The following is a 24,212-nucleotide window of genomic DNA, read 5'->3' on the forward strand; positions in this document are numbered from 1 at the left end:
AAAACAGGCACCCTAGATTGAGCAGCCTTTTTGGATAAGAATGAAATGAATGAAGTCTGTGATGCTGGAATATGGGCAGTGTTGGTTCCTTATGACCCAGCGTTAAGCCGTGTAAATGACTGCCTCTGCTTCCCTGGAAGGCTCATGTGATGTTCTTAAATGAGGCTTGCTGAAGATAGGGAAATATGTAGCAGATCTGTCTGTTACAGACCATAAAGCTGCTTATGGCAGGCTGAATCAGCAAAGTGCTGTTGTGGACTTATGAATAAATGTTGTATAGATGAGATTCCTGCCAGTTTGAGTACCTTGAAGTACATTGCTAATGGGATTTTTTTTTTAAGGGTTAGTACTGCAAACAACAAATAATAAACATATTTAAAGAAAGTATTGAGACCTGAAGTCAGACTTATTAACAAACAAAATCTCTTGCAGAAAATCTAACACTGATGTGATGAATTAAAATCACTTTGGCCTATATTATTTGGCACTTGACCTTTAGTTTGCCTTTTGAGTTATTTTGTCACTATCACTTCCTTATTATGACTACTTTATGCATCTTTGTTTTTGTTCTCCTGTTTCTTACTCTTTTCTCACCTTTAGAAGGTAAGATTTCTTCCACACCCTACACCTCTACTTTGTACTAAAACAAAAAAAGCATGTCTGTGGGATTTTGTGCTGTGTGCAGGCCGTGTGCTGTGTGATTTTCTTCTGTGTGCCAACTGTAACACCATACTTATGTATATACACATAGAAGTTTTAAAAGGATCTTAATAACCCAGTCTAGCTACGTGTGGAATTGGCCGTCACTAAGAGAGTGGCGATGGCAAGCTGAACTACATCAAGACTCTTTCAGACCCTCATGAGAGCCAGCCCAAGATTTTAAAGCGCGTTCCTTTTGAATGCTGTTGGATTATGTTACTAGTCTCTGTAGCTACATATAAAAGGGTCCAGTCATGCAGGAACAGGCTTTCTGCAGGCCCAGAAAGGTTTATTAAATCAGGAATTTTGTCCATTCTATAGTATTTCATCAGCACCCTTCCTTCAGTATGTCAGTTCAAATAGTTCATGCTCTTCAGGCCTAGGCCTAAAACCTGAATTTCATGTGTATATTTTTAAATTCATTTTTATTATTGTATTTAATCATTCCTGCATTTTGTTAAATACCAATACAATTGATCCACAAGAAATCTGGAAATTTTCATGGTAAGAAGTGGTTGTGTTACAAAAAGTAGTTAAGCTAGGCTTAGAAGATTCTTACTTCTGTTCCTAACAAAGGCGTCTACCAAGGATTTTCTTAACAAAATTTTTGGCATATTAACAGTATCTATAAATGGAAAATGTTGGCCATTATGCATAATGCATAAGTATGTTGTGTGGACAAGTACATCAAAGTATTGTTTTATTCTCTGAGTTAAGAGAATTTTTAATTCTCAATTGTATTTTGATTTTTCAGAATTAAGGTACTTTGATGATTTGGAGCTGTAGCACTGTACATTAACCAAAAAGTAAAGTGTTTGTGATGTAAAGAATTTGAGTGCAAAATTCAGTAGCTGTGAGAAGAAGCCAGAGCTAATTTTCCAATGGCCACATATTGCAGACCTTTTTCCTTATATGTTTATTTATGTTGATTTATCTCTTTTTGTGAGAGAGGAAGGAGTTGTCAATTTCTATGATACTACTGTTGCATGCATTTCATGCCTGGCCATCAAGGGAAAGATTTTTCCCATGCTTTTCTGGAGCAACATAAGGTCTGTTTGGGGACAGACTGACTTGAATTTTGCCTGTATACATGCTATTGTTCATGCTGGAATTTATTTTAAATGTGTTATTCTTTCTTTTATTATGTACACATTAAAATATCATAAAATCTATGTAGATATAGTGGAGAATGAACAAACATGTGGAGGAATAGTTGTAGGCTTTTTCTTAAAAAGCTGTTCTATCAGGCTTTCGTTAAAACCTGAAGTGCACGATACCGTTATGGATTGCAATAATCTCCACTTGCACCAAAACTGGACTTTTTTTAAACATAGTATGCTGATTTATAATTGAATCTTTGACAAAATCTTATAAAAAAAATAAAATAAAAAAAACATCTTTACTTATTTCTTCTGTTTGTAGTTTTGTTCCATTTTGTTTTCTTTTGGATTTCATTTTACAGAGAAGTTTAACTTTCTCTTTTGTATATTGTTAACCTTGTCCCACTTTTTATAAACTTTAAGTAATATTGAATTCATACGTCTTCCATTTCCATGGTAATGGAGGGGGTTAAAAGTTGTAGGAGGCTGAGAAGTATCTACTATCTTGCAGGATTGGACCCTGGATGGTGACTAAGCTATATATTCTGCCAGAAGGCTGGCTTTGCCTATTTCCTTCAACATTCCCTTCTTTGGTAATGAAATGCAGACGTCTCTAGACTAGACCACTTAATTGAGTCAGAGATTGTATTTTGTATTTAACAAGGGATTGTGTTGGATTTCTCGTTCCTTTTCAAGGCAGTGCCGATGGCACCTGCTGCATGAATAATCTCAAAATTCTTCATAGTGGTAAAAGTGGTGCATAAAGTATCTTGAAAAAGTGCTCATTTCCCTTAGAAATTGTCTTGCAAAAAGCTTGCTTGCTCTTTTCCCTTCAGGGAACGTTGCCCTAGTTATTTAACTGTTTTTGTTTAGCTCTTTTCAAAAGGCAGTAGTGCTGATTTTGCTCCTTTTGCCAACTAGATGTGGGAAAAGGAGGGAGAAAATCAGATTTTGCTGGTAAAACTGCTCTACACTAAACTTCTTGCAGGATAGCTGCGAGTTTTTTTTTCTTTTCTTGCTCATAATTGTTCTTCTGGCAAATCCCGGATGGTCAAGTCTTTAAAATACTTAGCTGTTTAGGAAAAGACATGACACTTGAACAGCTCCAGAAATCAGGAATATCAAGACTTGCTTTCAAACAGTAAGATCATGAGCAAGTGTGTGTGTTCTTTGGGTTGTTTTAATTTATTTATTTTTTTAATTGAATGCTTCTAATTCCAACTTCCTGCTCAATAGCCTGGATCAGTGGACAAGTCCAGACGTTTCAGGATGGCAACACCTTTGTTTCTTGCCAAATATCCAACACCTGACGCAAAACTGTGGCAGAAACAGAAGTGAAATAGTGAGAAGTGCCGTAGCAGCAAGGCTGGTTAGGGATGTGTTCTCATTGTCTGTCTAAAAATTCCTCCTGTCTAACTGAAATGACAACTCCTTGCCAGGCTAAAGCTGAGAGTGACTCCTTGCCTTGGCAGTTTTGGCTTTTAGGAGGGGAAATCCGTGCTTTAAGAGTTGTCCTGAAACACTTTGACTGCTACACTAGGATTTTACCAGATTTTTTTTAACTAAACGAGGGGGATGGTGCTTTGCAAACAACACAAACTTCATTGCGGAGCCACGTGGGATAGCAAGACTTACACTGCAGAGCAGTCCAGTTGCACAACCTTCATATGATAGGAGAGATGGATCCTGGATGGCTTGGGTAGTGCTAGCAGTCATGGAATCATAAGTGTAAAAGGTAGCTTTGATTTTGGCCCCTAGTATGAGACTTAGATTCCGAAGCTTCTGTATCATTTTGCTGAAACTGCAACTCTGCAGGCGGCTGTGTGGACACAAGAGCCTGCGTCAGTCAGAAGGGGAGGCCTTCGCACCTCCTGTTTCTCCCCCCTCTCCTTTTCCAGCCTTGCACTCCCACACCTATCATCTCACCAATACACTCAGCAACATCTGTCGCCTTTTTAAAAATTCAGTTAATTTTGTTTCAAATTATTTATGGGGCAGTTCTCTTTTTACTGTTGTCARGGTATCTCCCCTTATACCCGTTACTGATTCTTGATGCTAGGAACAGGCTCCTCTCTGAAAGAGTTGGACATGGACAGTCCAATTCAGTTACCAGTGTGAGGGCCAGGCTTCTCTTCAGCTGTATACTGTATCCCATAATCATGGGATGTTAGATGCATTTCAAATTATTTCTGTCACATTTATGGTAAAGAGCTATTTTGGCCTTGTCCCAACTTTTTATTTAAGGTACTTGTTGCTCTGACTGTCTTTTCATTTGTTTAAGATAGAAAACTTCTGGCCCCTAGTGGAGAGATGACATCGACAGTTAAGAGAGTATGCAGAGAGATAACTGGATGGTTTGGTCTCCTGTAGGCAAAGATGTGTTAGATAATAGCAGGATAATAGTCAGAAAATCAGCTTCTCTGACACTCATGGCAGAGAGATTCTGAGTTAAAAATGTGTTCATGTGGGTTAAAACCTCCGAAGACCCTATATCGGAATTGCAGGAATGAACTGGCAGTCTGTGCTTTTCTTCAGTGCTGCTTCTTTCTTTAAAAATGACAAACAGCACCTGTTTGACTTCAAACAGCAAAACAGTGTGTTTTTTTTTGTTTTTGTTTTTTTTAATAAAAAGCAAATGCACATCCTCTTACACAGAAGTAGTAAAATTCACTGGCCAATTTCCATCATTAAAAAGTTGACTCTCTAAAGTCTTGTGAATGATAATCTCATTGTTATAATTTTTCTATATGCCTGATTTATATTAAGGGGAGGAAAAAAAGGAACTAACTGCAAGATGTGTGCTTACTAGAGCTTTGACTTCAGAAATTAAAACACTAGTAAATAAAGGAATAGAAAAATCACTAAAAACTTGCATGCACATTTTCTGCATTTTGAGTGAGATGAAAGCGTCTGTCTTCAGAAAGAAGTGATTATGACCCGCTAGTTTGAAAACGGGTTTTGAGCTGCTTATATGGGTGCRCTTCTGTAAGGAGATGGTGCTTTAGAACCGTTCTGTCTGCTTTGGTTGTGTTGACTATTTGTGCTTTGATTTTGAGAATCATTACGGTGGTTTCTCTTTTGCAAAGGACACTGAAGCCATGAAAAGAGCTTTGGCCTTAATAGATTCGAAGATGAACCAGGCAAAAGGGTGGCTGAGAGATCCAAATGCACCTCCAGGTAATATTAAAAAAAAGAAAAGAAGTATTTTGATTTTTAAAATCCTAAATAATTCTTCTGTGTAAGACAGAATTGCCTTTAAACATTAATAAACTATGCAAGGTGGATCATTCTGAATGATCATTTAGAAATTCCTTTCTTTAAATATTGAAGATCAAGCAAATAAATTATGTGCCTAATCACCTAGGAAGCTTTGGTTGTTTTAAGTTGTCCAAGTAATTGCTCTGTATAGTGTATATGATTTTTTTTTCTTTGCATTCCACTAGTAAAAACCAAAAAAACGCAAATTACATTGAACAGTATTTAACTGCAGCAGTGGATAATACTTTAAATCCCTCCTTCTGTACTTTTAAATTTGATACCTTCAGATTTGTCTAATACTAATCTCTTTGGTAAGTGTTTTTCTTTGTCTTGACAAAAAAATTTTAACATGGAAAAGCTGCTGTAAATATTGTAACTACAGATTTGTCATCTCTGTATAAAGGTTTTGCCCTTCTATGCATCTTTAAAGCTCATAAAACCAGCTACAGGCCTATTCCATTTGTACTTTAAAAGACCTTGTCTGAAAGGCTTCCTCTGAAATGGAAGCTAAATACACAGTTGTAAATGTTGGAAGTGAATTATCATCTGTGAAGCTGCTGCTTATTTCTTCTGACCTTGTTCCCCATGCCACACTCAACTCCAGAAAATTCAGTTCCTTGCAAAGCCTTCTGTTGTTGACATTGACAATTAATGAAATAAACCATAAAAAAAATTCAGTAGCCAAGGACAATGAAAACATGTAGAACTTGCTGCAAAACAGATTTTTCTGGGTATATTACTTGGAAATAATCTCTCATTTTTGTCCTTGAGTGGTTCTTATGGCAGCACTTGTTCTTTGAGCCACTTCCATTATTCTGATTTCATGGTGGAAGTGGCGCTTTATGGATGGTGGGGGTGCCAGTACCCATAATGCTGAGGGATGGGGTGGGGGGTGGATTACAAGGAGAATGAATGTTGTTCTTGATCTTCTTTTGCCARTTAAGTCAGATTTGCAGCTGGCTAAAGTTAAGGCTGCCTGAACCTTTCTACATTGCTCCTTCCCTTCTCATCCTGAGTGCATTAAAGATTCTATAAATGAAGCATATATAGGAATTAAGCTATGATAACAGAATGATTAAATGATTTAATGGCACATGATGCACACTACTAAATCTGTGCTCTACTGTTTCAGGAATATTGTCCCATTGTAAGATTTATTCCATTTTGTGTATGTCTTGTAATTTTGGATAAATGTACTTTCAAATTGGAACCYAATACGATCAGTGTGGCAGGCTGTGATGAGATTCCCAGTTATCAAAGAATATCTTGTCTGACGTTTTGCTAACTGACTCTGCCTCTTAGGGGATGCTGGTGAGCAAGCAATAAGGCAGATCCTTGATGAAGCTGGAAAAGCGGGAGAACTGTGTGCCGGCAAAGAACGCAGAGAGATTCTGGGAACATGCAAAACACTGGGCCAGATGACGGATCAACTGGCTGATCTCCGAGCCAGGTAAATCTGTTACTCTTACTGGGTTATTTTCCAGTGTTGTTAAAACAGTTTTTCTGCACTTACGATTATGTTGTTTCTTAACCCATAGGGAGAGCAGGGCAGTAACTGCATTATTTTTTGTTCCATCACTGTGGTGTGGCATGTGGTTATTTCATTCTCTTCTGATAAGAATAACTTGCTTTAATATGTGTTTAATATGTGAATTCTTAGTTACAGGACATGTTGGGACAATGATGAGCAGAATTACTTGGGTAGATAATTCAGAGTTTGTTTAATGTCAAAYGCAACTTTCCTTCAAATTAAGCAGAAATTAAATCTTACTCTGTTATGCCTGTTCCCCCCAAAAGATACCCTAATGACCATCAGCTGCATGAGTATTACAGTTATTAGGTTTTTATTGGGATGTTAGGTGGCAAGCAGTAGTTGTTGTTGTTGTTAATCAGGTACTGATAAATTCTTCAGAACTTGATCTGCCTGCCTTCTGTTGGCATTTGAGTTTGATTTAACTTGAGTCCTTTATCAGTTTTCTGACTCCTCACTTAAGAATTGGTTATTCTCTCACAAAGCTGGTTTTGAATTAAGGGTGTTTTTAAGCAGCAGATGAGTCTCTTGAGGTTTGCTGAACTTCTTCATTTTAAGTACTATAACCTTTTGTTCTTTTTTTTAGAAAACAGGAAGTATGATATTCCTTTGTGAAGGCATAAAGATGATGAGTTAAATAACTACTGCATGTAGCTTGAATTCTATAACCCAGTTTCCTTTGAATATGAGGAATTCTTTTTCTCAGCTGTGCATCAGTGTAATAAATCCTTAAGCTGGAATGCTCTAATATTGATCTCCTTATTTTGTTCCAATGATCCTCTCCCCTGCCACCACCCTTAAAAAAACAAACAAACAAAGCAGAAACCCCCAGAAGCTGTTCATAACAATCTATCAGGGAGACAGACAATGATTTCATGGTGTAATATTTTCTTCCTAAATGTTAATGCATCTTGCAAGAAAAAGCAGTAGAGGTTATGAGTTTTTTTCTTTTAGAAAAATAAATTGCCTTTATTTAAAAACAAGCATCTCTTCTGACTTAAACCTGTGAAGTGCAGGAAATGAGCAAATGCAAATTATCTGAAGATCTCAGTTTTGAGTGACCTTAGATAAGAACAAATTCCCTACCATCACTTTAAAAGTGGAGACTGGCAAACTGTGAAGCATTTTAGTGATACATACAAAAGCTTGGAGCATTTCTGAAACAAATTATTTCTCTAAGGAATCATTAGTTTGATTATACAAAGACTACAAAGGTCAAAGAATCAGAAATACTAGCTATGCTGTCATTAAAGAAGTGATGTATGTTGTAATGGTAATAATAGATGAGAAGCTGGTTTTGGTTTAACTTCACTTGGATTTCCAGATGATTGGCCTAAGAAAATGCCAGAGTTTCTTTGTACCAGTTTTTGCACAGACCATTGGAGATTAGGTCAAACTTTAATTCTTGCTGTAAAGGAATAGCTGGTGTTAGCTTTTGTAGTATTTGAAATTTTTAAAAGTGGAGGAAAGCAGGACTAAGATTTACTAACAAGTAAGTTAATTTGTATGCTGTCTTAATATATAAATGACTTCAACTCAGCCTATGAGAAGTAAGGTGTGAAGAAACATATTTTGAAATCAGACCTCTGGTCTGATGTGTGTAAATATACCTTATCTCAATAGCATCCTTGTCATCCTGCCACTTACTATGATCTTTTTAAAGTTATTTGTTTGATAAAATTAACACACTCAAAGCTTTCCAATAATCAAATATTTTGGAATGGAGTATGAGATTTCTTATGTAAAACTCTAATGTTCTCAGGCATGTATACCTGAAATAATTTTTCTGTCTGGCCTTTAATTCTTATGCAATTGAACAATCAGTGCTGCAAATTATTTTCTACAGCTTTGTAAACTGGTATTTTTAACATCCTTTCCTCCAGTTTAAGAAATAATACCAATATCCTGTAACCTTTAAACTACTTTGTCAGCATGATAGAGGCACAGCAATGACATCTTCTTGCCACTTACAGACTTGTTGGCCTCGCTTAGGCAGGGCTAGGCACAACTCCGGCAGGTTCTGACTGACTGTTGCAGCAATCTGTAAGTGAATAGAGAGCAGGCCTGGTCATCAGTAATTCAGTGGAGCCAAATTCCCAAATAGCCTTACTTTATCTTTTCATATTGGGGAACTTAAAAGTATTTATTCTTCTGGGGATACTAAATACAAAATCTCTAGGAAGGGGCAGATATGCTCTAAGTATGCTATTAGTTTTAAACCGTTGCCGTCTCGTTCTCTCTGTTATTTTTGTTTTCAAGAGAAATATTCTGATTAAATACTGTAGCTCTTTCAAGAATAGCTGAGAATGCTCATGAACTTTTTTGTTGCCTCTTTATTAGAAAAGATTTTTACTGTTCAGTGTCAAAGAAATTTATTCAGTCCTGAGCTGAGTCTGTGATGCTTTTTCTGTCTTGAGCAGAGGACAGGGTGCTACACCAATGGCTATGCAGAAAGCACAGCAGGTGTCACAAGGTCTGGACTTGCTCACTGCGAAAGTGGAGAATGCAGCCCGCAAGTTGGAAGCCATGACAAACTCTAAGCAGGCAATTGCTAAGAAGATTGATGCTGCTCAGGTACCACTACTGATTTAATAAATGTTTCAGAAAATGGTTAAACTGATGCTGTTAGATCTGTTTGGCTGAACTGCTGTAGGTGTTTCCAAATGCAACACAGCTAGTCATCAGGAAGAACATGTACTTGATTTAACACAGACAAATCTTAAATTCTGTAATACTGTAATTTAAAATTCTGTGAATTTTGTTACAGCTTATGACTTTTCTTTTGTTTTTTTTTGTAAATGGTTTATCATTGCTAAAGAGTTTCAAGGATATGAACTTAAAATGAGGAAACACTCCCTAAATTCGGACATAAACTGATCTTATTAAAGCAAAGAGTAGAGGAGTTTCAGACTGCACAGGTAAACTTCCTTGGCCTCTGTTTTGGGAGTACCAGTACAGATTTAGAGCCTCATGCTTTTGATGACAAAGAGCAAAACAGTGTTTTTGTAACTTTTAATCTCCTTCAATCTTCAGCCTATTACCCAGTGAAGAAGATCATAATTATCAGATAATGAATTTTGTGTGTGTGTATATGTATATATATAAAAATATAGATATCTGGTCTTGATATCTATATATAAATATATAGATACATATCTATATATTTAGATTATGAATCTGATAATTGAACTTTTTAGAAAGAGCTCCATAAGGAAAGTTACATTGTCCACAGGAGCATCTGTCTTCATTTTTCTTCTAAAAGCTAAACTGCAGTTCTCTAAGGCCTGTAATTAAATGTTACTTCTGAAAATATTGTTGGCAAATGCTGGGGAGAGTAGGTTCATTTAGTTTCCTCTTATTTTTGAAAGTAAAACATCTGGCAGACAGAGCTTCAGGGTACATAATCAACACGGATTGTTTTTCAAAAGTATTTTCTGTTAAATAAAGTTTTGAAAGCCTTTTAAAGTCTCTGTAGAAATAGTATTACTATTTATCTTCACTTCTACACAACTTCTATTAAGAATTGGCTAGCAGATCCTAATGGGGGCAGCGAAGGAGAAGAACATATTCGGGGAATTATGGCTGAGGCAAGGAAAGTTGCAGAATTATGTGAAGAGCCTAAGGAAAGAGATGACATCCTTCACTCCTTGGGAGAAATCTCTGCTTTGACAGCTAAGCTGTCAGATCTACGAAGACAGTACGTATTTGTTTATCACCATTAATTTATTTGAATACCTTTCATTGGTAGTTCAAAGCACAGAATTTATTAATCAAAATACTGCTGATTAATTGGGGAATATGTTTTTCTCCAAGAACTGGGAATGAGTATCGTAAACTTTTGAGTTTCCATCCCGCATTTAGTAAAAAATGCGAAGAATTGTTCAGTTCCCAGAACAGAAAATGTAACATTTTAACAACGTTTTTAAATTTTAACATTTTAAAAGTTTAACATCCCTTTTAATATTTGAATCTATTTAATGATTTCTATCGACAAGCTATGGTTTTTATCTTCCCCCTATAGAAAATGGGAGTAGCTAGAGGTGCACGTCTATAAAATACTTTTTCTACTGCTTATGGAATGTTTGACTGGCAAACTGAAGACAAAAGCCACCTCCTTTGCACTATCAAAGCATTTCGAAGGAACCAGATAATGTGAAATTTGCTTGTTTATACAGACARATGTCATCACTGATTCTTTGCTAAGCAATTTGCTGCAAGACAGGGTGGAATATTTCGCACTTCAATCTTTCGTTAGTGTTCTAAGATGTAACTGTAAACCATATAAAGCATAGGTTTTAAAAGACTTGCAGAAAAACTTGCAGGGTTCAGTGCTCAGCTGCAAATGATGTTTCTGTATCGGTTTTGCAAAAAGGCTGCTTGAGAACAGACTGAAACAGTTAGTGTATAAACCCGGATTTTTAATCTCTAGTCAGTTGCAATATGGAAATAAATACTTTTCTTTCTTCAGTAGTTAGAGACTAAAGTTTTTCTTGATATTTAGCTGCCATAGGTCTTAATATGCTACCTCTTTCCTAGCTTGTGAATAGCCTTGGGTCTGTTGCTGCTTATTTTTGAACTTGTAATCTGTGTGGCTTTATTGCAGTACTTCATAAGATGGCCATGAGTGTGGGAAATTGAAGTCATACATCAGTACTATCAGTGACATTAACATACCTTCCCCCACTTCAGTGTTATGTTGAACATAAGTAAGGTCCAGGTGCCAGAGAAATCTGAGGTGGGGATTTATGGCTGAATCTCAGAGCAAATAATCCCGATCTGTCAAGTCTTGATTTGACCTTCTTTAAAAAGACTAAAAGTACCTTTTCTTGTGTTCCTCCCTGCCCCCCCTCCCCCCAACTGAATTTAGGATTAAGTGATCTTTGACTGTATTTTTTTTTTTTTCCTTCCTTTATCTTCAGCGGAAAAGGTGACTCTCCAGAGGCCCGTGCATTGGCTAAGCAAATAGCTACATCACTTCAGAATTTACAATCCAAAACAAACAGGGCTGTAGCAAATACTAGGCCGGTTAAGGCAGCTGTCCATTTGGAAGGCAAGATTGAGCAAGCTCAAAGGTGGATAGACAATCCTACTGTTGACGATCGGGGAGTAGGTAAGTGTTTCTGCGTACTCTTCTGGAGTTTCTTCTCCCTTCCTTACTATCCCAATTTTATGGTTAAACTTGTTAGTAATTTTTATGACTGAAACTACTGCTCCTGAGAGGCTTAACATGTGTAGGATCTCTTCACTGATACTAAGTTCATGGCTGGTGGTTTATAGCCATGTTCTAGCTGCAGTACTATTGAATCAAGCTGGCCTATGATTCACTTTTTCTTCTGGAAAGAAGAATTTTCTCAAAGAATGGGAGAATGTGTACTGCAGAATAGACAAACTTTAAACTCCTCTTTGCTCTTCTCATCTTACAAATATAGTGTCCAAAACCTGAATTTATATGTACTCCAGCAAATTGAGAAATTGAGTTCTTCAGAGAGGAGAAAAGCAATCGTAACAGTAGTTTAAAAATGTCTTCTGCTTGTGTGGCYTCTGGGTTATCTGAGAATGCTACTTGATTGAAGAGAAAAGTGATCTGCAAATTCAAGCATGCTCTCAGTGGGCATATAATTATGGTTCAAGAATTGCTTTATTGAGAGCTCATTGCAAACAATCTCTGAAAAGCCTTGTTTTGCTGCTTCTGATGCCATTTTAAGTAGGTGGATGATACCTGAAATCTTCATTCGATAATTTTCTGGTGTGTGAATAACCAGGGGCAGATTCTTGAATTAATGATTTGCAAGGCTGATAGCTTGGACATTTGTGAAGTGCGATTTTAAAAGTAATGTTATAACAGAGCATTGAAGTCCCATGTTTTGACACTTTTTGATGAGTAAACTGCACACCAAATGAGATGACACAAGAAGGTGGCATGTAGGTTATGTTATATTTTGGCACTGACTTAAAAACCTTCCTAATCCTGAGCTTCAGATGCTTCTCTAGAATTCTGAGGTGGTCAGCTCAAAAAAGCATGCAAACTGTACTTTTTTTTTTTTTTTTTTTAATTCAAAAAACCAAAGAAACTTAAATCCCACTTGAAGTCTGCAAAAGCATTGTTAACTATGAGGTTTGGTTACATAAAGGAAGTTTCTTTAAAAAATGGAAGTTTAGGTATACCAGCTACACACTAGAGGATTTAGTCAATTGCTGTAGTGATGCATAATGACAAAGATGTGTGAAAGATGTGTAAGATGTTATGTGCCCCATAACTTGAATGTTCCTAATACTATATAATGAAAAAATTCTAGTTATGACATGAAGTTGTTGTGTGTTTTTTTGGTTCTGTTTTGTTTTGGGGGGTTTTGTGTTTTGGGGTTTTTGTGTTACAGTTGCTTTGGCCCTTGGTAGGCTGTGTATATGAAAGATATACTAAAAACCTAAGTCAAATAAGTGCTCTGTTAGGTCCAGACAGCACTTCTGGAAGAATTTGGCCTTATATTTTTAGTCCTACAATAATATGAAAATACTTGCTCAGTGTTCTCTGCAGSAGGAATGACCATTTCACAAATAACTTGGCATGTTTACAGTTGTCCCAGGCAGGGTAGCACTGTAGCACAAACTGACTTTGGAAGTAATGAGATGCATCTAGCTTTTTTCATAAACAYGTGAGTCACTTCAGTGGTGTTTACTGCTACAAATATTTACATGCAGTCATATTATATGCTATGCTAGCTAAATGATGGCTAAAATAATTATTTGAAAGATGTCCTGTGACAACTCCTTTCTTAAGCAATCTTGAGCTTGCTATTAATTTGAATTACTTGTATGTTAGCATTGGCTTCAAATGACTCTTTAGTAGGTCTTTAAAGGACTTATTTTTAGAAGAAGTTATTGTATATTAATATTGCTATATTATTGAAACAACAGAGGACTTTATCTTCTGTTAGTGAATGAAGAAAATCACCCACACTAACAAAACTTTCACAAAAATAACTTCCAATACACTGTGGAAGTTTTTATATTTGTTATTTTTTTCCATCTTGGACACTTGACATTTCTTACCCATGATTTTTAGAATCCCTAGAGAGGATATTCTGCTTTCTCATTTGTATTTTCTACTTTGCTTTTCCCCCCTCTTCCTGCTCATCTTCTAATGACTTAAAAAGACTCAAATTGCAGTACTTGGAATTTGCAAGTACTTTCTGTTGGAGTCAACAGATTAGTTATGTAGGAATACATGATAGCTGTAACAGTTAACTTCTGTGAAGCCACCCTGACTGAAAAGGATGCATCTCTGGCCAGAGATGCTGTAAAGGACAAAAATTGATGGAGACTCGAGTTCCTCTTTGGATTTGAACTGATGTTGCTTAGTGAAAAAAGTGAAAGATTCTTCCCACTGCCAAAGCTTTCTGACTAGAAGGGTGTGCTTAAAAACCTAAGAGCTCTGAAATGTCATTTAGTTCCTGGTACATCGAAGATGTGCTTGCAGCTTTTGGATCTACTGTGTATAAATGCAGTATGACTTTTTCCACTGTAGGCCAGGCAGCAATTCGGGGACTGGTTGCAGAAGGTCGTCGTTTAGCCAATGTCATGATGGGACCTTATCGTCAAGACCTGCTTGCCAAATGTGACCGTGTAGACCAGCTGGCTGCTCAGCTAGCCGACCTCGCAGCGAGAGGGGAGGGAGAGTCTCCTCAGGCTAGGGCAATCGCTGCTCAGCTTCAGGACTCACTCAARGTAAGAATCATTGCAGTTGGATCTGTTCTTGTGCGGTGAAACACATGAAATGTTGAAGTATTTGTACCACTCCGATAAGGCACCTGTATGTGTGAGGCATCAGTAACCAAAAAAAAGAAAAAAAAAAAAAAAGGTGTAGCAAAAAACCTGTATGGAGTAAAGAATGTGCAAGTGGATTTTTTTGTTTTTGTTGAGAAGCTCTATTTTCCAGAGATGCTTAAAGCCAACTTCCTTCAGAGATCATGATGTTGTGCTGTAGGGATCAATTCCAAATGAACAACTCTAGAAGACAACATGTTAGCATCGCAAATTTGAGGGGCAAGGTCTCAAATCATGCCATTCATTGCTTCTGATGCCGCTTAAGCCTATTATGTAAGCTTTTCATATTTCAAACAATAAGTTGTTTATTGAACGTGCTCTTAAGGTCATGTTTTATCTTAGTGACTGCCACTAAGATAAAATAGTAATGGATTTACTTTTCTGCAAGAAGAGATTTTATGAGATTTGAACCCYTACAAACTCTTAGTGTTCCTGTGTTTTGTACCAATACCTTTTATTTTTTTAAAGGATCTTAAAACACGGATGCAAGAAGCAATGACCCAGGAGGTTTCTGATGTTTTTAGTGACACTACAACTCCCATTAAATTGTTAGCAGTAGCAGCCACTGCTCCTTCTGATGCTCCCAATAGGGATGAGGTAAGCATATCAAGTTGTTTTTTTTTTCCTGTGTGAAACTTCAGTTAACTTATTGTATAGTTTTACCAGAATTTTTCTACCAGAATATTTTCTCTTAGGCTTGAGATCCATGCTTATTCTGAGTGAGCAATGGTTGCCATGCAAAATTCTCTGGGCTGATGGGGATTCATAATTGTGCTATATATCCCTGCAAATGGTATTGTCCATGACTTCAGTAAATGCCAAAGATTTTTCCCATGATGTTCATGTCATGTTGCCTATAACATGCTAAAAAGTATTGGGCAAGAAACACTAATTAACACACTAGATTGCATATCTCAACATATAAACTGATTAAAATAGTCAAATTCATGCCAAGGTTCATCAGCATACTTAACCTGTTCTTTTGCTGTGTGATCTTTTCCTGTACTTCAAGGCTACTGGCTTCATGTGAAGTATCTCAAACTCTGCGATGGGCAGCTCTGTTTGCCTAGTTGGTTTGAACATAATCAAAATGATTCCCAAGGCTTTGGGGAGTTTGGCTTTACAACAGGATAGTTTTTGCCAAAGTATTCTGTGCCTTGAATAAATAAGGACTGTGAAAGGAGAAGGTTTTTTTCCAATGTGGAGCTTCAATTCCTAGGATAAAACCCAGTATCTATCTTCCAAATGTAATTACTTCTGGTTTGTAGGTTTGAGGATTAATCTCTACATGCTAAACCAGGAGTTTTATTTGTATTAACTCAGTATTTATTATGGCACTGGTCAGGAATTAATGTATTTAATATATCATAGGTATAGAAGTGTGGTAGTATCCTTTGATGGGATAGGTTAACAAGTAAAAGTCCAGTAACATAAAGATTTAAAAAATGAAACTGCTTCAAAGCTTCTGTATCCTCTTGCATGCTGTTAGAGGTACATTAAGTTTGGATGTTATGAAGGTGTCCCTAACACTTAAAGAAAAATTGTCTATTCTGTTAGAGAAGTTGTGCTTTTGTCTAACCTGTTTTCTCTGCTTACATCTAGGTGTTTGATGAAAGAGCAGCGAACTTTGAAAACCATGCTGCCAGACTGGGAGCTACAGCAGAAAAAGCAGCTGCAGTTGGAACAGCTAATAAAACTACTGTGGAAGGCATTCAGGCAACTGTGAAATCAGCAAGAGAACTTACCCCACAGGTTTGCTTCCTTAGTCTCAAAATGCTATTAAGTGGCCAGAGAAGGACTTGAGTGGGTTTTTCTGTGTGCTTCTGCTATTAATACCAGTGAAGAACATAGTGCTGGCACCCTTAAAAGGCAAAAGTTTGGTTATGTGATATCAAGTAGAATAAGCTGATTAAATGGCATGTCCTACTCTTGAACTTCTGGACAGAAGCCATAGTGAATTTATCCTTGCAACAAAATTACTTTAAGGGTTAATAAAATATTTAAGTGGAAAATACATTCTTTAATATTTTTTTTCCAAACTAAACTTCTAGCATTTGTTCAGTAGTGAGACTATCTTTGGTACTGTGCGGCTTTTCACTGATTTCAAATATTGTTTTATTTAATTAAAAAACCCCCACCTTTTGATGTATGATAAGCATGTAATGGAAGTTCTAGAAAACACTATTTTTGGCAATGAATTCTGGAAGCACTGTAAATCTTCATGCAGCTAAAAGTTGATAAACTAGATTTAATAGAGTATGACAAGTGTGGAGCTAAACATGCAGTCCTGAAAGGCAAATGCATTTTCAAGAATGTGTATGATATCCTTAAGTACTGGTATTTTCGTAATTGAAAATGTTTTCCATTGGCAGGTAGTATCAGCTGCCCGTATTCTCCTGAGAAATCCTGGAAATCAAGCTGCTTATGAGCATTTTGAGACCATGAAAAACCAATGGATTGATAACGTAGAAAAAATGACAGGTAAAATAGGAATTTCTGTTGAAGACTGTACTTGTGGCTGGCTAGCTGGTGTGGGATTTTCCCCATTCTGTTTGGATTGATGAAACATGCATAAAAGTAATGATTAATTGAAAATAAACTGTTTCAGAGAAATGAGAGCATGTGCTCTATGACCCCAGAAATGTGTATATTGTACAGTATATATAGAGTAACTTGTTTCACAGGTGTTAATTTTGAGCAGCGTCAGAGTAAATTGGGCTTTAGTTCTTGCTTGGGAAAAACGGAACACCTTTCTTGTTTATTGTGCTTGCTGAATTTAACAGTATATCACTGTAGCAACTAGAGTATTTTTGTTGTTGTTTTGCTTTCAACATGATCTTGGCATGCTGAATGAGGACAGATAATTAAATGGGGGCAAGAAGAGATGCTCAAAATGATGTAACAGCTTGATGAAAGCAATGAATGAAACAAAGCTACTGATCTACTACTGAATCATGCTGAGACAATTAAATACTTCAGTCCTTCTGAAGCACAGATCCTCCTGCACTAGGCTGCCATCCAAATACTTTTGCTTGACTATATACTACCTCCTTCTCCAATCCCATAATTGCTCCGTGAATATTTTAAATCTTACTGCCTTGTCACTATATATCACCCATAAGGAGAAAGCACTGCTGGAGGGGCCTTTCCTTTTGTATCAAAGGGAGAGGTGTACAAAAAATACTGAATATGCATGAAGAAACTTGGTGGGAGGAGGAAACTCTGCTGCTTATACTCTGCAAGCCAAGTCTGGACTCCAGCTACATTCCACGGCAGAAGAGTAAGAGCTCACAATGTCATTAGCGGGAGGAAGCCTTGATCAGATATTCTGACCACAGTTAATGTGCTAGATGAGCCATGTAATCAGAAACAAAACTGCACTAATACAGTTGATCTAGTTCCCCCGGCCCCTGTTTGGAAATACTTATTTTTCTGGTGGTGACTAGTGCCTGGAATACCAAATATCCCTTTCCACAGATGAAATTAGAATATTAATGTGTTTAATTTTTATCCTAGGGTTGGTGGATGAAGCCATTGATACTAAGTCTCTGTTGGATGCATCAGAAGAGGCTATTAAGAAAGATCTTGATAAATGTAAAGTTGCAATGGCCAATATTCAACCTCAGATGCTGGTAGCTGGTGCCACCAGCATTGCTAGACGAGCAAACCGCATCCTACTGGTTGCAAAACGGGAGGTTGAAAATTCAGAGGACCCTAAATTCCGGGAGGCTGTTAAAGCAGCCTCTGATGAGCTAAGCAAAACTATATCGCCAATGGTAATGGATGCGAAAGCTGTGGCAGGAAACATTTCTGATCCGGGTAAGGATTCAATGAGCTGATTTCAAATATATTTCTTATTGGTTAAAAATGATAAGAAGTAGTCCTCATTTTGTCTTGTTACAGCCGTGCATCCCCATGCATGCAAATTTTATATACACTTAAATCCCAGAGTGGTGAAATCAAGGTCACACTATTAACTGCTGGATCTTGCTCTTGTTAAACGCAATCAAAGAAGTGAAAAGGATTCAGCGTTCCATTTTATGTGATTTCATGATCTTTATCCAAAACAAGTATTCGTCACCAGTATCAGCTGTATTACTTTTACAAGAAAATATTGTAGAATTTATTTTAGAATAAACATTGTTTTGGGAACTACTTTGGTTATTCATAGTGGCTATTTCTCAGTCCAGGCTTTATTTTATGCATGTTGCATATGTGACAACTAACACTTCAAACATTGAAATCCAGTGTAAACATGGTTTGTAAACATAATTTCACATAGGTATATGTGCACTCTGCACAATATCTTATGCAAATATTTTTGGGGTACTGTTGCTGTTCTAGGTAATAAGAAATGCTAGGCTTTATTGAATTTGGAATGGGATTTTTTTTTTCAGGTTTACAGAAGTGTTTCTTGGATTCTGGATACAGAATCCTGGGAGCTGTAGCCAAAGTCAGAGAAGCCTTCCAGCCTCAGGAACCAGATTTTCCACCTCCTCCTCCAGACCTTGAGCAGCTTCATGTAAGTACAGCATAGTTTGTAACAGAATATTCAGTTACCACTGGTAAAGTGTAGATTGCACACTGAAATTACTTGAGTAAATTTTTATTCCTTAGAAATAAAATGCATTACCTGGCTAGCCACACACACAAGCAGCCTGAAAAGAAAAAAAAAATAGAAAAAAAAAATAGAAAAAAAGGCTGGCTTTCAAGAGAAAAGATTAAAGCATGGCGCGCTCATAACAGAGAGCCCTTGGAAAACCTAGAAGGCATGAGCCATGACGCCATCCCTGACTTGATCTGTATACTATTTCATTGCACTGAATAGTTCTTTTTGTTTTTTTTTCCCTTCCTCAGCTGACTGATGAGCTTGCCCCTCCAAAACCACCACTACCAGAAGGTGAGGTTCCCCCACCCAGACCGCCACCACCTGAAGAAAAGGATGAAGAGTTCCCAGAGCAGAAAGCAGGAGAAGCTATTAATCAGCCCATGATGATGGCTGCTAGGCAGTTGCATGATGAAGCTCGGAAATGGTCTAGCAAGGTAAGAAGTTGTTACATATGTATCTTGGGCTAAAAGGAATTATTTTTCAGAATCAGTGTTTTAATTTGGTCCAAAGTCAGCTGCCCTAATTTTATATTTTGGGCTTTGGCTAATAGTTGTGATTTTGTGTATGTCATAGTTCTTCAGCTGGCTGTTACCAAGCTATATAGTAAACTGTAAACTTTAATCTTTCTGATATTTTTGACTATGAAGAACTTGGTGCTTTGCATAGGAGTCAAAGACCGTGATGTGTGCAAATCTTTAGACAGTTTCTCTGAAAGACAGGGAATGTTCTGTATCTGTGGAGAGAAGGGCATTGATTTTCTTCAACTTTTTAAACTAGTACAAACTATGGCAGTGATGTTTCATACTTGAGTATTGAATAACATATGTTTCAAATAATGTGCTTTTCCCAAAGAGACAAACAGTCCAGGTCTCAAAATGTCTATTTTTGCTCAACTTAAACTGGAGGAGGAAAAAAAAAAAAGCCTGGTTTGTTTCCAACAACACTCTTACATTGGTCCTATTAAATTCCAGGCAGCTATGAAGATGGGCTTCAATACAGAATTAAACAGTGTATGGACAGGGCATATACTATAGTGATGGAGTAGTAAGAGTGAATATGAAAATATACTTGCCAGTTGCTTTACAGTCTCTATTCTTTGGCCGCCTTCGTGTAGCAGCCAGAAGGGGAATGCCTGCAGAAGTCAGACTGCAGAAGCTTTATTCGGAGTGCTATAAAGTAAATGAGGCCCTCCATTTCCCCCATTCACGCTATTTCTGAACTAGTGATGGCAGAGATTAGTCTTATAGAGACCAGATATTAAAATTGTAGTAGGAGGAATTAAACTCTTTCAAAATGCTCAGTGAACTATATATAACTGTGCTAATACTCAGAATTGCTGGAATGCTTTATTAACATACCTCTGCACAAATGTATGTGCCTTCAACGCTAAGATGTTTGTGATCCTTGAAGCTAGCATTGCCTAGAGAGTCACTAGTACTTAAGACTTTCTAGACTGACAATCTGACTGCTGTATTTAACTGACTTTGCAAAGACCATATGGATGTTACAGATACCAGCTGCAGGACTCATGAGATGGGTTGTCTTAATTCTGGGAGGAGCTGAAAGTTACTTTGTGGTTAATGTGGGCAGTTATGGTCAGAAAAGTGACCATATATAGATGGCCTGGTCTCATTCCTTTTTTGTAATGAGTCACACTTGCTATCAAGGCCAAAAGCCTTCATTTTCTTCCAACTTCAGTGCTATGACAAAGTAGTGTGAAGTCTTTATTCTAGCTAACAAATGCAAATGTGACTCATTTGCTTCTCTTTAAAAAAGAGATACATTTTGCCTCTGGTAGCAACTGAGTAAGGACTTCTCTGAGCTTTGGCCTTCTGCAGGTATAACTTAAAGGTCAGAATTTGGCTTTTAAAAGCTCTATTTTTTCCCCTCCCAGTTAGATGATGAATAAAAAGATAAATTTAAACAGCTGACAGAATCAACTTTAAATTTATGTGCACAATAGGAAAAACTGTGGAAGTACAGATAAAATGCAAAAGAAATCCTGCAAATCAGTTTGACTGTCTTTTCCATAACATGTAAAGCTCAATTTATTTTCCCTATACTTTTGGATATGCCACACAAATTTTCATATTATTAAAGGGATACTACTAGATTTTATTAGTTATCTCAAAAGGTAATTGAAGTTGAAAATCTTAACTTCTGCTTCCTAAAAGTGTTTTGATATTTGAATCCCAGAACAGGTAACTTAACAATACACAGTAGGTAATAAAATGCTTTTACTATATATATTCTATATTAGATAATGTAGCTATTAAAATATTTACCTATCAAAGCAGTAGACTGTAGAACTGCTTGCTGATTGTGGAAGAGCTATAAGATTAGTGTGTTTGGATTATGAAACACTGTTTTCATTGCTGTTTCCATAAGTTGAGACCAACAAACCAGGGAATTAGCTTGACACTTATCCTCCTCTAATTCTTCTAAACAGTCTCATTTTAGTAATGACAGAGTACAGTTATTCTKTCGATATTTCTGTAGGGAGTGAGGTAGTGATCAGTAGGACATGATTTGTCAGTAAGGGTTTTTCCAGCACCCACAGTCCATGTTTTAATTTTGAAATATTTTCTTAGTCATACTCAAAGCCAAAAGTATGGAGTTTTAAAAGCTATTTTTGTAATTTCTCAAGTCACTTTCTTATTAGGTGGAGGAGGAAGAGGGATTGATGCACAGTACCACTGAGGAATATGGATTAGATGTAGAAAGATGGAAACACAAGCTCTTGCTCGTGCCAGATGGCAGCAGACTGTGTGTCAAATAGCTTCTGCTCTATCTGCCTAATTACATTACCTTACTGATACTTTACTATGTGTTACCCTTACGGAAGGGGAAGTACTTAGTCTTTTAAAACACTTGCTGACATTCTTCATTCTTGTAAGATTTTAACTTGGTTGCTTTTTTCTTCTCTCTGTCTCTCTCAAGTCCTCATTGCTGAATGGACTCTGGATTTGTGTGCACTCCATTTTTCTCATGGAGCACAAATCAAACACTGTCAGTTGCTGTAGATTTTCCTGCCTTTTTTCCTCATTTGGATAATTCAGAGAATAAAATTTTGCTTTTTTCAGTCAGGCTCCTGAATCAAAACTGCCTTTAGAGAGGAGGGGATATTTGGAAGCTTTTGACTGGATTGGGACTTAAGAGATGAGTTTTTCTTTAAAGATGAGTCAGTATGATAGTATATAAATGTTATAACTTGTTCCTTCCAAAGGTTTTGGCTTTTTTTCCTTGGTTTTAGATGTTTTTCTATAAAAGGCCATATCATAAGCAAAACAGTTTGAAAATGCATACTTTTTGGTAAGGGTTGTTTGGCTTGTTTCACACTTTGTTTCTAGTCTGAGAAATGCAGTTAGTAAATGTGTAGAATATTTTTTAATAAAATGATGCTGTATTCTAAACACTTGTACTATTGAACCATTGTTACCTCTTCTTTATATGATCTACCCTCAACTCAATATATTTGCTTGAATCCTCTTTTTTTCTTTCTTTAAGGTAACGGATACAACATGTTGTGGCAAAACAGTATAATATGCTTCATAATCCTCTTATTTTACTAATTTCATTTCAGTCTTTTTTTTTTTTTTTAAGAACTGTAAAATTCACAGCGTTCATGACATTCAGTATCACCTCCTCTTTTCATAACCTGGTTTTGTTCTTTTCAATGTTATCTGCGGTACCTCAGTGTTCACTTCTACAGTCCCCCCCACCTTTTTTACACGACAGAAAGCAGTGTGTCAGTGACTGTTCTGTGCTGCTGCTTCTGCTATCTTTTCTTGTTACATATATATGAAATGGCTTCTGTACAAAGCTTTGTCTGCACAAATACCGTGATCATCAGCTGCTGTGCCTGCTTCTATCCAGTCAAAATGGCTTTCTTTAAAACAGAAAATCCAGTCATTTCATCATTGTCTTGCCAGAAAAATGTTGTTCTGAAAATCAGCCTCTGTGTTTTGGAGCTGTTTGCTTCGTTGAAAAATGTTGCTGCATCTTTGAACTGTAACTTCTTAATGTTCTTGGTAACTTTGGTTCACAGGTGAAATGTTTGTTTCCCTTTTGCTAATCTTGTAGTCCTTCCCCTCCTCCCTCTGACCCTAGAGTTGTGCTGTTGTATCCTTAGAGGCCAAGAGGATGTTTGGTCACTAAAACAGCTCAGTTCATGCTCTTCTACCAAATTCTGCTTCTCATACTAACTGTCCCCTGTTTCTCCACCCTCGTTGCCACCTGCAAAGCCTGCTGTGACTGTGATTAATGAAGCAGCTGAGGCTGGTGTAGATATAGATGAGGAGGATGATGCAGATGTTGAATTCACTCTCCCCTCTGACATTGAAGATGATTACGAGCCTGAGCTGCTGTTAATGCCAACCAATCAGCCTGTTAACCAGCCCATTCTGGCCGCTGCTCAGTCTCTACATCGCGAAGCAACCAAGTGGTCTAGTAAGGTACTCCTGAGTCTCCCCCGGGCGACTGGTCTGTGTGCATCCGGCCGTTGGGGAACGCTGGCACATTTGCATCACTCTTGATCCCTGCTGGATCCCATGATTCTGAATGAATAAGTGTGTCTGCACTTCATTTTAAGGACTGAGAGTGGCTTCACAAGTTTGTTAGGTCTGTCTGTCAGTGCCAGATTGAAGCTTGATTTGGGTCACTTATTAATATTAAAAAGCTTCATCTCCCTTTGCATCTGCCTGTTCTTCTTTGTTATGGCAGCTTTCAAATTGTAATAGGGGTTGTCTCCCCCCCCCCTTTTTTTTTCTCGTTAATTCTGGCTACCTGTGAAGCTATGGGCAATGGTTTCTTAATGACTGTTTTAATGATGCAACAGAATATAGAGCATTCAAGAAGTCATTTAACATGTCTGTTGTGCTTTGCCTCCTTTGATGCCATCAACTAAAATACATATGAACAAGGAATGGCTTTGTATGGCAGTGTTTATTCAAGAGGACTGTCTGCTGGCTTGCACTTGGCTGATTTGCTAACGCTGGTCTTGAGAGAATTTTTTTTGTTGTTGTTTTTGTTCGTTGAAGAAGCTGCACTGAATGCATTAGTTGCTGAATTGAGATTGTGTTTATATGAAACCAATGGAAATGTAAGATGAGATTCAGACATTCACAAGTACCCTGTCTCTTCTGCCTAAACACAAATGTTTGCAAGACTGGTCTTTTTTTTTTTTTTTTTT

The 24,212-nt window shown here is 37.1% G+C and overlaps 1 protein-coding gene across 6 annotated transcripts in view; it reads left to right on the top strand.

Annotated features, from left to right (window-relative positions):
- VCL (vinculin) overlaps window positions 1-24,212 on the top strand; it is a 67,119-nt gene that overhangs the window by 37,162 nt on the left and 5,745 nt on the right. For 5 of the 6 annotated variants that reach the window (XM_026055815.1, XM_026055816.1, XM_026055817.1 and 2 more), the window contains 12 exons: window positions 4,886-4,976; window positions 6,360-6,507; window positions 9,009-9,162; window positions 10,110-10,285; window positions 11,508-11,698; window positions 14,114-14,313; window positions 14,881-15,009; window positions 16,015-16,164; window positions 16,785-16,893; window positions 17,929-18,231; window positions 18,810-18,934; window positions 19,270-19,455. In XM_026055815.1, coding sequence (XP_025911600.1) covers window positions 4,886-4,976; window positions 6,360-6,507; window positions 9,009-9,162; window positions 10,110-10,285; window positions 11,508-11,698; window positions 14,114-14,313; window positions 14,881-15,009; window positions 16,015-16,164; window positions 16,785-16,893; window positions 17,929-18,231; window positions 18,810-18,934; window positions 19,270-19,455 — 1,962 coding nt within the window. Of the gene's footprint in view, window positions 1-4,885; window positions 4,977-6,359; window positions 6,508-9,008; window positions 9,163-10,109; window positions 10,286-11,507; window positions 11,699-14,113; window positions 14,314-14,880; window positions 15,010-16,014; window positions 16,165-16,784; window positions 16,894-17,928; window positions 18,232-18,809; window positions 18,935-19,269; window positions 19,456-23,265; window positions 23,476-24,212 lie in introns of all 6 variants that reach the window. The other variant, XM_026055821.1, reaches the window with a different exon arrangement.

Source organism: Apteryx rowi, unplaced genomic scaffold (assembly GCF_003343035.1).
Source record: "Apteryx rowi isolate R43461 unplaced genomic scaffold, aptRow1 scaffold_126, whole genome shotgun sequence".
Taxonomy (NCBI): domain Eukaryota; kingdom Metazoa; phylum Chordata; class Aves; order Apterygiformes; family Apterygidae; genus Apteryx; species Apteryx rowi.